At 32.4% G+C, this 12,162-nt stretch overlaps 1 protein-coding gene across 1 annotated transcript; it reads right to left on the bottom strand.

Moving 5' to 3' along the window:
* Window positions 1-5,243: 5,243 nt before the first annotated feature.
* LOC146919762 (transcription factor SPATULA-like) lies at window positions 5,244-8,312 on the bottom strand. The gene is made up of 7 exons (XM_085713174.1): window positions 7,772-8,312; window positions 7,231-7,338; window positions 7,070-7,135; window positions 6,908-6,973; window positions 5,993-6,304; window positions 5,817-5,898; window positions 5,244-5,730 (listed from the first exon to the last, which is right to left on the bottom strand). Exons 1-7 carry the CDS (start codon window positions 8,033-8,035, stop codon window positions 5,585-5,587), a joined length of 1,044 nt encoding a protein of 347 aa, XP_085569300.1. The 5' UTR covers window positions 8,036-8,312; the 3' UTR covers window positions 5,244-5,584.
* Between the last annotated feature and the right edge of the window lie 3,850 nt (window positions 8,313-12,162).

The following is a 12,162-nucleotide window of genomic DNA, read 5'->3' as shown; positions in this document are numbered from 1 at the left end:
TTGACCCTCAAGGCCAATTTTGACTCGGTCTACGCTAACATGGCACCCTAAGTGAGGTGCCACGTGTTATTTATTTTTATTTTTTTTGTCTTGGGGGGCCAAAATTGCTACAGTTGCAAAACTTAGGGGGTGGTTTTGTAGTTTTTTTTTAGGGGGGTCAAAATCGCAACTTCTTAAAAGTTAGGTGACGAAAACTACTATTAAGCCTTGAGAGGAGCACACTCCAAGATCCCAAGCCAACCACTTGGCTAACCCAAATGGGTTTAGAGGTCACAAACTTACTACATCAACTCATTGCGATGATTAAATCAAAATCAGACGATTTAAATTTTTATTAAGTTTCTTTTTTAATTTAAAATGAATTAAAAATTCATTAAAATTTGGATCGTCCGTTCTTTATCTAACCACTGGGAATGTGTTCAATGTGATAAATTTGTGAGTACAAATTTTTACTTTTTTTAAGGAACTTGACTGCATAAATCTCATTTGTTTCATTTCCAAGAAAGTTTGGACAGTGAAAAACAGATTGATTCTTCAAATCCCCACTAAGAGTGATTAAATGGTAATGGATGAATCAAAACAATCAATTAATTCAATGACAATCCACTAAAAATTATTTCAAAAGATTCAATCCAATACATCCGTTAAACATAAAATTCATTCAATCCATTAATTATTCTATTTTCAATAACATAAAATTATTATGAGTGCATTTTTTTTTTTTTATGAAGTAGCCTAGTAGATAGACTCACACACTATAAGTGTGCATAAATGGTGAAACCAAGGTTCAAACCCCGACTCCCGTATATTAATTGTCAATGAAGCTTATCAACCGAGCCGCACTTAGAGGACTTCTAGCTCATTTTTTTTTATTGGGCCTGAAATAATATTTCCAAATTTTTAAAAAATAGTTAAATATTATAAATTTTTAAAATAAATTTATGTTAATAAAAATTAAATAATTTATGAATATTAATGGAGGTGGTCAATAACTAGGTCAACGCCAGACCTCTGGGCTCTGGATGACCCACAATTGTCGCCGCCAATCCCACGCCAGTGCACGATGGTCCTCCATTGACATGCGGCGGTGCTCCAATGTTGATTACCTACACTCCCTTTTATATTTTTCCCAGTTTAATATAAATCATTATTAAATTAAATATTCTATTTTGTTAGGGAAAAATAAATATATATTTTTTTGCTAAAAAATCAATTTTAATTACATCATTAAAATATTGACCACCAATGTTTTTTTTTGGTTTTTAACGTATTATTAATATTTTTAAATTAATTTAAATATGAAGTTTTTTTTATAGATTGAATTAATATTTGGTCAAAAAAGAATTTATATTAATTTTACAATAAAGTATTTATACTTATACAATGAATTTGTATTTTGATTTTAGTTGATCCATTGGATTCAAAAATATAAATGGGTGGATTGTGATCAATCCATATTATGAAATGGATTGATTCAATCCAATCCATCAACTAATTGTTTGTTAGGTGGATGGGTTAATGAGTTGAAGGATGGTGGATTGGTGGATCAAATTATAGGAGTGGCAAAACGGATTCAACCTGATGGGCTAGCTTATTTAGCCCACTATTTTAGGCGGGTTGCGTCGAAGTTTCAAACTCGTTTTTTTTAGTTGGCTCGTTGTACTTGACTTAAAGAAAAACATCTCGTTGTACTTAACTTAAAGAAAAACATGACGAGACATGAATGAGGCAGTTTAGCTCGCCAACACATCAACCAGCTATTTTTTTTCTTTCAATGAGTTAGGCAAAAGTTAAAGTGGAATCACCCCATAACTCATCATAACCCAATGCTATATAATAATAAAAAAAAACTAGTACTTAAATAAATTTAGAGTTTTGTTAACAATGATCAATCTATTGTGAGAGTTGAGACATCGAGAAAGAAACTCTATTACTGAGAGAGAAGAGTGCATTGTTGTCATTGTACTTCCTAGGGTTCGTTGTTGACTCTGCTGCATCTCATTGGTTGCTGGACTTATTTTGGGATTTGTTTTATGTTGGCGGAATGGTTTTAGTTTGAGACTAGTTTCATAGACAAATTAGTCTATCTATTGTAATGAATCGAAGACTAGTTTGTACTAATAAAAATATCAAGGACTAGTTTGAGTATTATTTTTTGTCAAATACTAAATTGGATTGGAAAAAAAAATCTGAGGTATAAAATGGATCTTCAATTTATATTTTATATTTGAAACAACAACTTTCAAAGTCAATATCATATTTTCTTTAAAATTTTGTCTCTCTCTCTCTAATTTTCAATTTTTATGATTGAAATGTTCCAATTGAGAAAAATGAGAAAAAAAAATCAATGGAGAGAATCCATTCCAATATTTTAAATGCAAAACATTAATGAGATTAAAAAGTGCTAATCTAAACGATGAATACCCCTTAAACTAATAATTTTATCTTATAATTGAGATCCCAGGTGAATGCATTTAAATTAAAATAAAAATTAATAGATTAATGCAGTATTCCATACTAATAAAAAATTAAATAAGTAATAAAATTTATGTATATTCAAAATTCAATCCAAGTGATTTTCTCAAAAAGGCATCCAATAACATTCAATAATATTCATGTTGTGTTTCCCTTAAAAAAACATTTTGTGTTAGTTTTAGATTTTTTAGATCATTTTACAGTTTTATTTTAGATCGATTTGAATATGAACATCTTTAAGTAAAACTACACTAGAAGTTAAAAAAAAAAAAAACTGCACTAGCACTAGAAGTCTTTTGACTAAATATACAGTTTTTATATGAAAAAAACAATTTAAAATTTTAAACAATTTATTTATCTTTTTTTTTTTTGGGGAACAATTTATTTATCTTGTGTGTAGATGAAATAAGTCATTTATTTTTTAAAACTACAACAACATTACTATTAGAGACTTAGTGATATTCTATCCGAAAGCATTTCTTAAACAGCCCTCTTCTTGTACCAAAATAAAAAGCATTTCTTAAACAAATTATCAAGCAAACTTCCATCAACATTATAAGGACATAAATTTCTTCATAATTGGAATGCAAATAGATCTATTTCTTCACACTCCATTATTTTGCATTACCAGATGAGATGGATTATTCAGCTAACTTTGCAACATTTAGCATAATCCCATTCAAGCAAACTTCCATCAACATTATAAGGACATAAATTTCTTCATAATTGGAATGCAAATAGATCTATTTCTTCACACTCCATTATTTTGCATTACCAGATGAGATGGATTATTCAGCTAACTTTGCAACATTTAGCATAATCCCATAACAATGAATTGATACATTTTAAAAGGTGGAGCATAATCTTTGATGCAACGAATCATGAAGAATTAAAGGTGGAGCATAATCTTTGATGCAACGAACCATGAAGAAGGTTTCTCGAATTAATGTGTCATCCATCCTATTCTTAATTAACTAAAACTAATATTCTCCATCCATACATGAATTATTAGAAATCGTGGTTGGGCCTAACACAACCCCACAAAATCGGCTTGTGAGGTGAGGATTGCCCCCACTTATAAACAAATTGTCAGGCCAACTCCTAACCGATGTGGGACTCTTAACACACCCCCTCACGCTCAAGATTGGACGTCTGAAGCGTGAACATAAATGACGGGTGGCCCGATCATAAATGACGGGTGGCCCGATAACGGAAACCTACATGAATTATTAGAAATCGTGGTTGGGCCTAACACAACCCCACAAAACCGGCTTGTGAGGTGAGGATTGCCCCCACTTATAAACAAATTGTCAGGCCAACTCCTAACCGATGTGGGACTCTTAACACACCCCCTCACGCTCAAGATTGGACGTCTAAAGCGTGAACATAAATGACGGGTGGCCCGATCATAAATGACGGGTGGCCCGATAACGGAAACCTGATAACAGGTGGCCCAGAATCGTGAAGAGGCTCTGATACCATCTTAGAAATCGTGGTTGGGCCTAACACAACCCCACAAAATCGGCTTGTGAGGCGAGGATTGCCCCCACTTATAAACAAATTGTCAGGCCAACTCCTAACCGATGTGGGACTCTTAACATGAATATTTAGCACTTGATCAGGATTAAGATGGAAGTGTACGTAGCTACTGATTTCTCGGGTTATGAGGCAAATTGGTCATCAAATTGTTAAATCTTATGTTCAGTGTCATGAATGACAACAAAGTCTATTATAGATGTGTTTGGGGGGGTCCAAAGAGTGTCGGAAGTAATAACTGGTCAATGTTCTATAACCATAAGAGGAGGACGCCACATCTTCACCTAAAATCTTAAGATATTAGATATATGAGTCACTTATATTATATATTTAACATTTTACTCATTCGTAGACGATGTTGCTCTTAGCCGCTCACACTTAAAACTCAACAAGAATGTTACACACGATTGGATTTCTGGAATGAAATATTGAGAAAAATACAAACATAAATGAGAAATGTCATCCAAGCATGTGTGCATGATTTTGTTACCAAGTTGAGGGCTGACATTGATTGTTTTTTTGGGGTATGCATGATTTGTAGTTATTTTTGTTTGCTTCGATGTATACTCCAATATACTACCAAAATAAAAACGAATAAACTCTGGAATTGGTACAAATATTTGTCAATAATCTAAAATTTTCTGGAAAACTAATTTTGTTAAAAGTGCACACATGCATCATTGCGGGCTAAAGAAAACATGAATTACCAATTTTATCCATAATCCAGAATGAAGGTTGTCTCAATTGATAAGAAGCTGACACATATCTTGCAAAGATATGAGTTCAACTCATACTCGATTTGAACTCAACTCATGCTAACAACGTATAGATTTCTTTGATAGATGATTTGTAAACATCTTAGTTATCATATGTTGAGCGATTCGTTAACGTGAGTCTCAAAATGCAACTCATATAACTTTTTGCTATTTAAAAAATAAATATCACCACAATCTATAAACACTACGTGTGGACTGTGGCGTGTGATGATTGTTGTGTACACTATCTCGTGTTTCGAACAAGGTGACAAAATCTCGTTTTTTCTTACATGCATGAACCCAAAAGCTGGTCGATGCACTACTTCCACAAACAATAAGCTTCGTCCTCATCTAATCTTGGTCAAGATTTTCAACATTAATTCTTTTACAAGTTCCAATTTTTTGTCTGCATCCAACAATACAATAGCATCCCATAAAGTCTTCCCAAGTACTTAGACAAATGTTATTTTGACATCATTTTTGTTGTCCGAAACATCAATAAACATTATCTTAAGCTGAAATCATTGTAGAAGGTTTTACTACAGTGCTTATTATATACCCAGCACAACAATTAGTAGTTATAATGTCTGCATACATTATACATAATTTACCAACTTTAAAAATTGGGTATGTAAACTCATCCCCCAAGTCAAATAGGCCAGAGGCTTGTTACCACTTACCAACACCACAAAATGCTTAAGGGATTTCTATGTTTACGAGGCAAGTAAAATTAAAAATACGTATTTTGAAGCGCGACAAACTTCAAAAAATCTGATTTTTTGTTTTGTCATCTAATCTTGGCATGCTTCATATACCATTTACCTACTTAACTGCGATGTAAATATAATGTTGGGCTCACTATTTCTCATGACCGCTCCTGACTGATCTCTTCCGGCAACACAAGTTTGCAAAGTATTGTTAGTAGTAGGTGTAGCCATTGCGCCCGACTGAAATTCTTTGACAGCTGAAGTTATGAAACAAGGAGCGTGAGATTGTGGTATAAAAGTGGAACAGTTACATTGAGTTAGAAAAGAAGAAATATGCGCTCACCTTGAGAACCGCCTAATAGATTGGTAAAAGAATTTATTGCATTCAATTGCTGGTGCTGCAACAAGTCTTCGCCGTGTATTGGCTTCACAAATCAAGAGAAAACATGTAACAATGATTAACATCATACATTCAAAATTTAACTAAATACGACATTCAAGTTTGCAGGATTGGCTTACCTCTGAAGATTGTTGGAGACGTTTTTTCTGTGCTGGGATTCCAGATTCCACCCCGAAAGAAGTTTCTGTGTTGTTAATATATGAAGGATAGGAAGACATTGATGGCTGACTCGACAATGTGTTTTTGTTAGGTAGATTGGATGCATAAAGTAAGGAGTTGTCTAGGGGATGAGGCAGAGTAGATGTCATATTTAAAGGGTTAGAACCGTTTCCTTCACTCAACACCGTACTCATCCGAGACAAAGGCAGAGAATGTAAGCCTTCATGAAAGTACATAGGATGCAAACTCAATCCATTTCTCAATGACAGCATCTGAAATATCCTCATAAGGATCACATACAGTTCAGGAATTAAGCTACCTTTGATAGCAAATTCAATCTAACAAGGTCAATTTTCTTATATTTTAAAAAACATAATAAACTTTGATTTAACAAGATACTCCGTAGTAACACAACAATATTCCAATTTGCTTAATTGAAAAGTGACAAACATTTCATGTTGTATTTCCACTAATTATCCTTCAAATGTTGGTAATTCTCTATATCATAAAATCTCCAATTGTAATCAATATTAATCTATGTAGCACCGACGATTCAAATTTAAGACGTGTCTGGTGTCTGACATGTGTCACTGTCAGCCGTCGAGAGAAGTATTTAGAATCCATTACTTACATCTTCTCAAATTAGTTTTGGTGCCTTGTAAGACACTGGCGTATGTGTCAATGCTTCATAAATATTTAGTATTGATGACGGGCTGAGAATAGGGTGGTTGTGTTGTAAAAAGTAAAAATGAGTGTAAGGGTGGGACCTATGTAAAAAAATGAAAAGTGGAGATGCTGGGTTTAAGTTGAGGATAAATGAAGCTCTCAACCTCCCAAAATAGGACAAAAGTGCAGTAAATAAAAAAGATACAAACCTGTACTTGGAGCTGAAGCTGTTTAAGGTATTCAATAGCTTCATCTAGCATTGAAGCTTTATCAGTCTGTGACACACATGGAAACAATCCACTACATTAAGAATAATTCTAAATTAAAATAAAAAAAAACCCTTTAAACTATGGTTTAAAAATTGTATGCACCTTGTTAGAGTTTGGAATTAGATTTTGTAAAGCTTTCATTTTCTCATTAATCCTACTCCTTCTTCTCTGCTCAACAAGTCCCACAAAAATCCACAAGCAAAATTACATAACCACAAATAAAATTGAAATCAAGAAACGTCAATCAACAAAAATTGACAAACCTTTTCTGACAAATTATGAACTTCAGCTGCTCTACTTCTTTTTGAAGAACTCCTAGAAGCACCAGCTGACTTTGTTGGAACTTCTTCAATCAATGCTTCCACACCCTCCTGCAAATTTAAAAGATGCAATTTTTAACCCCAAAATCAAATCCCAACAAAAACAACAAAACGACAAATTCATCTAAATCAAAATAGCATACAAAGATCCACACTAGAAATAGACCAAGAATCAAAGTATTATTCTTTTTAGGACATACAACAATCTCAGTTAACAATTTGAGTCAGAGACATAGCCAAAATACACATACAAACAATAAATTACCATGTTTTATTGCTTGCATTAAAAACCAAGAACCTTTTCCAAGACATTGAGTAAAAAATTAAAAAAAATAAAAACAGTGTCATTATTTTATGATAGTATTCTAACAAAATTAACAAAAGATAATTTGTTATGAAGAAAATATAGAAACTAGCTACCCCACATGAATACATAAAAAGAAAGGTTGAAACTTGAAGAGTAGAAAATAGTAATGAATAATACCTCACTTTCACAGTCATATTCATCAGTGTCATTACCACTGAGTCCTCCTGCTCCAACAGAAGAGGAAGATACATTTAAAGCATGGTTTGGTCTAGAAGTTGAATCAAAGGCTGAGATCTTTCCATCTTGAAGCTGGTTAATGGATCCTGGCATGGAAGAAGATGAAGATGAACGAAGGAGAATTTGATGAAGAAAAAGAGAGATTTCGTCTTGTGAAGAGGACATGTTTTTGTCAAACCGAGCCATGTTGTTGTTATGTTCCATTTTTCTCTCTCTTGGTCTTGGTGTGAAAATATTGAATATGGTTGTGGAGTTTTGAGAGTTACGAGAAAGTTGGTTTGGTTGGGTTAGTTAACGTGCGGTGCGGTGTTGTGTTGTTTGTGTGAACAGCATGAATGAACATTGAACATAGTAATGTTACTAATGCATTATGCAACAACTATAACTAGTTGAATGTTGATGATATTTTCACAAATCCATGGAGTGGAATGGGAAGAGAAGAACATGGACATGGACATGGTATGGAGGAAAGATTTGTGTGCGGGTTTTGTACTATATCATTTCACGCTACTTACTATCACCTGCACCCCACGCGCCACAATAAATAATACTCCCTCCGTCCCATAATACATGACACAGTTGACCCTATTACGCATGTCAATGCATACTTTTGAGCTTAAATATCTTGAATGAGCGATATGAACACTCTCTTTTCATTTCTTTTTATCATTCATTGTCTTATAAGTGAAATCATTGGGGTCGCACACTTTTAAAATGAGTCTTACATGACATGGTAAGACTCAGGCGAATTCAATAAAAGAGTGAAAGTTAAAGGAAAAAATTGAAAAATAAAAGTTGTTAGTATTTTTAAAGTTTAGATGAGTTGACTCTTAAACGCTCACCTGAAAACATGTGTTGACTCTCTTTTTACTTACTACTCCCTCTAGCCCTTTATACAAGAAACAAAGGACATAAAACATCAAGACCAAGAAAATACATTGAAAATAGTCATCTTCATTTAATACACCTCCACATTTAAAAAAATTTCCATGAATATCCATAAATTAATTACTTTTTATTCCACCAACTTACTTACTTTTATTATTCTCTCTCATAATAAATAAGGGTACAAAAGCAATTTAGTTTTAAACATGGTACTTGAAACTTGGTCAATATTTCTTATAAAAAAGACCAAAAAAATTCTCACTTTTATTTCTAATAAAAAGGACCGGACGGAGTATATATCACAATATGTTACTCTTGATATACTACTATTTTATATTTAAATTTGTTGCATGAAGAGTTTTTGGGAGAATTCTTATTTTCATGCGAAAAACTATTTATAATGTACTATTAGTTTCCATATATTGATATTTGATAAGAGTAATTAAGTACTCCCTCCGTTTCAAAATGAGTGTCGCTTTAGCCAAAAAAATTTGTTTCAAAATGAGTGTCGCTTTCAGTTTCCAATGCAATAATAACTTTTTCTTTTCAATTGTACCCTCCAATTAATACTCTGCACACTACTTCCAAAGTATTACTTTTAAAACTAACCAATAGGTAATAAGGATAATTTGGTAAAATAACTATTCTCTTTCTTTTAATCATTGCATTTCTTAATATGTGTGTAAACACCTAAAACGACACTCATTTTGAAACGGAGGGAGTAAAAAAGTTATTTGACTTTGTACATTAGTTTAATGGTAAAAATTTCACTAAGTTGAGAAATTTCACTTCTACATCAAATCAATTATGCTCTTGGAAACATTTTGAGTCTTTAATTTATGCATTTTTCATAGTTTGAAATTATTAAATGAGTCAAGAGATAGTATAGTGTTTTGAGAGAAAAGTAAAACCTAGCTAGTATAGTTAAGAAGAACAAAGGAGTGGTTAATATAAGACGGGAAAATGACGGATGGATGAGTAAAGTAACTATGTTTAACCTTAAGAACCACAAATAAACAGTCGCTACTGCTCTTCCTCTAGTTGTTGCTGTTTTGCTTCTAATCGTGTTCCTGTTCTGCCATGTCAGTCGAGTGGACTAGAGCTGCACGCTCTACACTACGTGTCGTATATAGCACATGAGGCACATCATCGTCTTCTCTTTTGCTAGTTAGTGTAGAGGCACATCTTAATTTAACGTTTAAACTCGAAATCATACACTCATGCTAAAAAGAATGCATTTCCTTATTATTTAAACCAACTTTTACAGAACATTAATCACTGTTTTTTAAGTATATGCTGTGCTAGTGGTTAATTATATTAACGCTAGCTGCCACTGTTTACCGTTGTTGCCAAGCACTATAGTCTATAACAAACATTCTCTCCTTCTAGCAGTTAATTAAATACTACTACTATACTATCAAACGAGACCGGATCCTTTCATTTTCTCTCTACTTTTATTATATTCATTACTAATTTTTTTAAATGTTTTAGGGTGTCCAATTAAAACTATAACAATGGAGAAAATTGAGAGGACTTTGATTCTTATTGATCATCTTTTGTGTAAGAAGATAATTCAATTAAAAGAGAAGAAACCACAATGTATGTTTTGTATATTCTCCGACATAAATTAACCATTATTAAACGTACAATAATAGAAACACCATTTAAACATTTTAAATGAAGCAATTATCAAACAATTATCAAATTATTTAGCCCAAAAAAGGATGTACTCCATCAACCATCTCTGATCTCATTGTCAACCATTGTTAGAGTCCACGGCAGAACATTCAACTCTGTATACATACTGCTTCTGTTTCTGATTTATCTGTCACATGTCCATAATTATCTTACATGCATGATGATTTCGATGAGACGACTCCGTGTTCTTCTGATTTACGAGAGCTGTACTGTAAGTAATTGATTCCGATCCAAATTCCAACTCATATGCTTACACTTAGCATTTTGATTATTAAGTAGACGTGAAAGAATGGAGAAAAAAAGGACTAAACAATGATCAAACCCAATAAAATGATTTTTTTTAGTTTATTTATTTTTAATCATGGTTGTTTAAAATTTGTTTGTAACCAACTTCAAAACTAGACTATTTTTTTGTTCACAAAATTTATCCTGTGATTTAATTAGCAACTAGAATAATACTAGTATTTTTTTATCCTTAAAAAAAGAATACTATTTTTTCATTATTTTATTTAGATGAGTTGGATTTTAAAGAAGTGTAAGAATTAGACATGTCTCAAAGTTAGGTGAGGATCCTCTTCATTTGACAAAATAAATGGAATATGTCATTTGGAGATACATAAACACATAAAATAAATAGCGGATCATACTACTAAGTAGGTCTCATGGTCGTCAATCATTTTATACTTTTTTCTCAAACTTTTTTGTATCTTTATTTCTCAAAGCAGAAGAAATCGAAATGATTATAAATAGAAATAATCTTTAACTCCTCAAAGTTCATACAACGCTATAAACATATTTACGAATTATTCATAAACAATATTTTTTTACGCTAACAACGGAAATGAACCTACACTCTTTCAAGGTATGAACTAACTTCATATCAATCATATTAATATTAACTTACGTTGACGTAACTAGAATAATATTAATATTGCGAAAACAAAACAAAAGCAAAGAATAATTAATATTGCTTCATTAATCTCTTAGATTATCATGATATATAGAATAAACATAGATGAGATAACAGAATTTGATAAAAATAGAATAAGATAAAAAAACATAATAAAAATATTTCAGATGCAAACATATGATTTGATGGAACAACGCATAAAGATTGAATGAAAATCACAAGAACTATGTGCAGATTTGAAGAAATTAGGGTTAGGGTTTCTAGGGTTTCTTGTTGTTGAAGGAAGAGAGAGAGAGAGAGAGATAAACTTGTGAAAATATTATTGATTGAATGAACTAATCATATGTACAAAGGCTGTGAAGTATTTATACATCAAGTAATGTAACAAAAATTGAAACAAACTCATTACTTCACATGCAAGTAACTTGAGATAGTTACTTCTAGTGCAAGTTTATTAACAAACTATTAAAAGATAAAATTAACTCTAACTAAACTGAATTACTAAACCAATACACCTCCTTAATTCATTTAGTTAGATGCTTCAGCCATTCCTAGCTTTTCCTTCAGATAATCAAAGCTGCTTTGCTTCAAAGGCTTTGTGAGCAGGTCTGCAATCTGCTCTTCTGTCTTGCAATGCTTTACTTCCAGCTTTCCTTTGTTTACCTGGTGTCTTAGGAAATGGAATTTGGTCTCAATATGCTTGCTTCTTCCATGTGCCACTGGATGTCTAGCCAAATCTATAGCAGATTTGCTATCAACTCTGAGCTCCATCTTCTCATCTTTCACCAACTGAAGTTCCATCAGTAACATATTGATCCATTGAGCTTGACATGCTGTC

The sequence above is a fragment of the Medicago sativa genome, chromosome 5, assembly GCF_051527215.1.
Source record: "Medicago sativa cultivar Bolivia chromosome 5, Bolivia_mono, whole genome shotgun sequence".
In the NCBI taxonomy this organism is placed as follows: Eukaryota; Viridiplantae; Streptophyta; class Magnoliopsida; order Fabales; family Fabaceae; genus Medicago; species Medicago sativa.
This window is presented reverse-complemented; position numbering and strand designations above follow the sequence as displayed.

Coding starts and splice junctions, on each gene's coding strand:
- LOC146919762 (XM_085713174.1), bottom strand. CDS start 8,035: ATGGAACATAACAACAACATGGCTCGGTTTGACAAAAACATGTCCTCT. Junction 7,339..7,771: donor AATATGACTGTGAAAGTGAG/GTATTATTCATT, acceptor TTAAATTTGCAG/GAGGGTGTGGAAGCATTGAT. Junction 5,899..5,992: donor GTCTCCAACAATCTTCAGAG/GTAAGCCAATCC, acceptor TGATTTGTGAAG/CCAATACACGGCGAAGACTT.